Here is a 5,140-nt window from a genome sequence, read left to right as displayed (position 1 = left end):
TCTCTCATTTAATTCCCACAACACCATATGGTAGGATTGTATCCTATAGTGGGAAACTGAAGAAAGGTTGAATGGTTTGCTTGCTATCACAGCTAATATGTGGCAAGGGAGTTCTAATCTTACCTTTATCCTGATGTCTATGTCCCACACACCAGTTGCTTTTCCTTGAGCCAGTGTAAGAGAAGCCTGATCTGAGTTTGACCTCAAGAAATAGGAGCCAGATAAAAGTGGATGCCTGGGAGCAAGGAGTGCATGTCAGTTATTTCCGCATTTCCATTGCCAAGCCCAGCAAGTATTCAATAAATGCTTATCGAATTGAAGCAATTGATGAAAGCCAGATTTTCAGGACTTCAGATACAAATCTGTTATTCTCAAAAGTGCCCCAAACGTTACTAACACACATCTGTTGTAGTAAAAATTCTAATGCGTAACTTTTGGTAATTTTGATTAGTTACCCTTAGTCTAACCCTTTCTGCTTCATCTTTTTTCTCATAAACAGAAATGAAAACAAGTGACTTTTTAAAAAGATTTCTATGTTTCTTAATAACAACAAGCAATCTGCCTTTGAATTGTGAACACTTTAAAAATTAAATCTGTCCGCATGCGCAGTGGGGTCGAGCGAAGCGCACGCTAAGGAGAATCCGTGTCTGGTGCGGGTGGAGGAGAGTCTGATCTCCCCGGTTACAGATCGCAGGGACCCTAGTGCGGAAGTCGGACACATACCTCAGTGTTCCAGAGGCGTCATTGTACGAGCGGAGGAATCTGGTGAAGGAAAGTTGGTCAAGTGAACAGTACAGCCTCCTCAGTGTGCTTAAAGGAAGGGTGACTTGAGGTGGGGCGGCCTCAGGAGGATGCTCTGACACCTTCCCGCCCCAGGACGCTGGGTGATTTGCTTTTTCCGGGTCTGAGAATTCCATCTTCTTTCCTTCCGCCCCAGTAATACTGCCAAAAATTTATCCAGCTTTCAGGCGACCAGGAGATAGAAAGAGGGCAGAGATCAGCCATCTGATGCTGAAGGAGTACAGAATGTTTAGGATTGATTGCATAGATCCAGAAATAGATAGCATAATACTGTGTGATGGTAGCACGGTATTGTAAGTACACTGAACAAAGATGTCTGTGAGTAAAGCTGAAAGAGGTGGGATAGGAGAATGTATGACACCAGAGGTAAAGATAGATGATAAAGACTGGGACTGTATAATCTGGCAAAAACTGGAGTGGCCAATGACTGTTACTAAATATACAAATATAAAAATGTTTTTGCATGTGGGAAAGCAAATGAATGTCAACCATGTAGAAATTTGAAAAAGGGATGGTATACAGGAAAAAACATAATCAAAGCAAACTGGAGTTTATGGTCAACAGTAACATTATAATATACCTCCATTAAATGTAACAAAGGCAATAAGCCAATGCTAAATGTATATGAGAAGGGGATATAGGGGAGTAATATGGGATTCTTGGTAGTGGTGTTATTTGCTGTCTTTAGTAGTATATTGTATTGTATGACATGTTATTTTTCTTTTTATCATTTTTTCTTATTGCTAAAAAAAAAACAAAACAATTTTTCTTGTAGTAATCAGTATGTACAAATGCTGATTGTGGTGATAAATGTACAACTTTATGATGATACCACGAACAACTGATTGTACACTGTGGATAAATGAATGGTATGTGAATATAACTCTATAAAATTGTAGGAAAATATATATATAGGAGTAAAAGTGTTGGAGAAAACACGGTGAGAGGGATGATGCCTCACCAATATGGACTAACTACAATGTATAAACTCAGAATTGAATCTTAGAACATAGCCTAACGTGGACACAATAATTGTAATAGTCCCTAGATTGTAAGCTCTTACAGCAGTTAACTCTATCCCTGAATTGTAAGGCCTATCTCTAAACTTTGAGATGCTGATCCCCTACCGTATGTTGTCACAAACATTGGGACTGGCGGTTTGATGTGCTGAGCCCTCGAGCAAGGGACTTGCCCTTATGAAGCTCATTACCACAAAGGAGAGTCTAAAGTTGTATGTAATGGTGCCTAAGAGTCTCCCCCTGAGTACCTCTTTGTTGCTCAGATGTGGCCCTCTCTCTCTCTAACTGAGCCATCTCGACAGGTGAACTCGCTGCCCTCCCCCCTACGTGGGACCCAACTCCCAGGGGTGTAAATCTCCCTGGCAACGCAGAGTATGACTTCCAGGAATGAATGTGGACCCGGCATCGTGGGACTGAGAGTATCTTCTTGACCAAAAGGGGGATGCAAAATGAGACAAAATGGTTTCAGTGGCTGAGAGATTCCAAATGGAGTCGAGAGGTCACTCTGGTGGACATTCTTATGCACTATATAGATAACATCTCTTAGGCTTTAATGTATTGGAATAGCTAGAAGTAAATACCTGAAGCTACCAAACTCCAACCCAGCAGTCTGGACTCCTGAAGACAATTATACAATAATGTAGATTACAAGGGGTGACAGTGTGATTGTGAAGACCTTGTGGATCACACCCCCTTTATCTAGTGTATGGATGAGTGGAGGAATGGGGATAAAAACTAAAGGACAAATGGGGTGGGATGGGGGGCTGATTTGGGTGTTTTTTTTCACTTTTATTTTTTATTCTTGTTCTGGTTCTTTCTGATGTAAGGAAAATGTTCAGAGATAGATTGTGGTGACGAACGCATAACTATGTTATCATACTGTGGACAGTGGATTGTATATCATGGATGATTGTATGGTGTGTGAATGTATTTCAATAAAACTGAATTTAATAAAAAAATAATAATAAAAAAATAGATTGGGGTGATGAATGCACAACTATATGATGGTACTGTGAACAACTGATTGTACACTTTGGATGAGTGCATGGTATGTGAATATATCTCAATAAAATTTGAATTTAAAAAAAAAATTTATCCAGCTTTTCAGTGGAATCCATATAGGACACTTCTCCGACAAACCAGTGGGAAGGGCCACCGTGTGGAAATGATCTAGAATGCCAGGTTTAAGTTGTAGATTTTATCAACACAAGTTTCCTGAGGTGGAAGATGTAGTGATGGTGAATGTAAGGTCCATTGCTGAAATGGGGGCTTATGTCAGCTTGCAGGAATACAACAACATCGAAGGCATGATTCTTCTTAGTGAGTTGTCCAGAAGGGCAATCCGTTCTATAAACAAACTTATCCGAATTGGAAGGAATGAATGTGTGGTTGTCATTAGAGTGGACAAAGAAAAAGGCTATATTGATTTGTCAAAAAGAAGAGTTTCTTCAGAGGAAGCAATCAGATGTGAAGACAAATTCACCAAATCCAAAACTGTTTACAGCATTCTTCGTCATGTTGCTGAGGTGTTAGAATATACCAAGGATGAGCAGCTGGAGAGCCTGTTCCAGAGGACTGCCTGGGTCTTCGATGACAAATACAAGAGACCCGGATATGGTGCCTATGATGCATTTAAGCATGCAGTCTCAGACCCATCTATTTTGGATAGTTTAGATTTGAATGAAGATGAACGGGAAGTGCTCATTAGCAATATTAATAAGCGTTTGACCCCACAAGCTGTCAAAATTCTAGCAGATATTGAAGTGGCTTGTTATGGTTATGAAGGCATTGATGCTGTAAAAGAAGCCCTGAGAGCAGGTTTGAATTGTTCCACAGAAACTATGCCCATCAAGTTTAATCTAATAGCTCCCCCTCAGTATGTGATGACTACAACAACCCTGGAGAGAACAGAAGGTCTCTCTATCCTCAATCAAGCTATGGCTGTTATCAAAGAAAAGATTGAGGAAAAGAGAGGTGTCTTCAATGTTCAAATGGAGCCCAAAGTGGTTACAGATACAGATGAAACTGAACTTGCAAGGCAGCTGGAGAGGCTTGAGAGAGAAAATGCAGAAGTGGATGGAGATGATGATGCTGAAGAAATGGAAGCCAAAGCTGAAGATTAACTTTGTGGAAAACAGAGTCCAATTTAAGGAACATAAAGCAGCCCTTCCGGCTGTATAATCCTAGACTTGAAAGTTTTCCAGTATTGAAAACTTCAAAGCAAATATTTTTTATTTCCAAGTATTTAAATATTCAACAGACCATAACATGAAATGCCCTCCTAATTGTCAGCTGTTTCACACAGTAGCTCCAACAGATTGAGCATTTTTTAAGGGAGTGGCCTAATTTCACTGGAGACAAATCTTTAAGGTAAAACAGTAATAAAATCTGGCCTGTGATTTCCATTTCTGATGTCTGCAGACTGGCACCCCTTTGTAGTTCAGTGCCTCTGTGCCATTTACCAGGGGCACCCACAGCAAACAGTCCCAATCTTTCTATATAAAATGTATTCAAGCAAAAATTAAATAAATTTCTGGGATATTTAACTATAGGCTTCTTCCTTGTCGTCACCAGTTTAAAAGCATCCTAAATATTAAACCCTAATTATCTTCATTTTAGGCTACAGGTAGAAACATAAGGGCATATGAAAGGATCTATTCAGCAGATCCTTTCAAAAAGAGAGCTTAGAGAATGTAATTTTAATTATAGTAGCAGTGAAAGTTGACACTTAGGGGAAAAAATTCTTAATGCAATTAAAGAATTACACTGTGTGCCTTTTACCTATTTGATGACGCAGAATGAAGGAAAATTTATCACACTGGTTCTCATCGGTATACTTGCCTTGATTTTGTAAGTCAGAGTGGTAGCCTATGTGTTAAAAAAAAAAACAAAAACTCCTTCTTTATTATTTTGAGTCTCATCACCCAACTTTTGAATTTTTTTTCCCGTTAAAATATCCACTAGGTGCCATCTAGAGTTTCATTTCGCTTATAACAGAAGAGATAACAGTTTAAGCACAGTTACAGCAATTTTTCCACCTGTTTTTATCACTTTTATCTGCAAGATAAAAGAGCTAATTATTTTTTAGGTATGTGTACAAAATAAGTTTTATAGATAACACATTGTTTAAAGTTACAGCTGCAGTAAGGGCACAGAAAATCTTGTTACTCTGGGCTGCTTGCCTTTATGGATTTAATCTCTTAGGATATTTGTGAGATGCTAGATATATTTAATTTTATTAATTATCCTTAGGAATGGCTGTGAAAATGCTTAGAAGATTAAACCTAACCTACCCTAGTGAATCCAGGTCTAGATTTAAC

General features: G+C 38.9%; 1 protein-coding gene across 1 annotated transcript; it reads left to right on the top strand.

Moving 5' to 3' along the window:
• The first annotated feature begins 2,995 nt into the window (after window positions 1–2,995).
• LOC119505670 (eukaryotic translation initiation factor 2 subunit 1-like) lies at window positions 2,996–3,954 on the top strand. Its single transcript, XM_037798535.1, has one exon. The coding sequence runs from the start codon at window positions 2,996–2,998 to the stop codon at window positions 3,941–3,943; it is 948 nt and encodes a 315-aa protein (XP_037654463.1). The 3' UTR covers window positions 3,944–3,954.
• Window positions 3,955–5,140: the final 1,186 nt, after the last annotated feature.

This window comes from Choloepus didactylus, chromosome 10 (assembly GCF_015220235.1).
Source record: "Choloepus didactylus isolate mChoDid1 chromosome 10, mChoDid1.pri, whole genome shotgun sequence".
NCBI lineage: Eukaryota > Metazoa > Chordata > Mammalia > Pilosa > Megalonychidae > Choloepus > Choloepus didactylus.
The sequence above is the reverse complement of the archived record's forward strand: the minus strand, read 5'-3'. Positions and strand labels throughout refer to the sequence as shown.

What these genes read in the sequence shown, in the direction of transcription:
- LOC119505670 (XM_037798535.1), top strand. Translation starts at nt 2,996, where the DNA reads ATGCCAGGTTTAAGTTGTAGATTTTATCAACACAAGTTTCCTGAGGTG.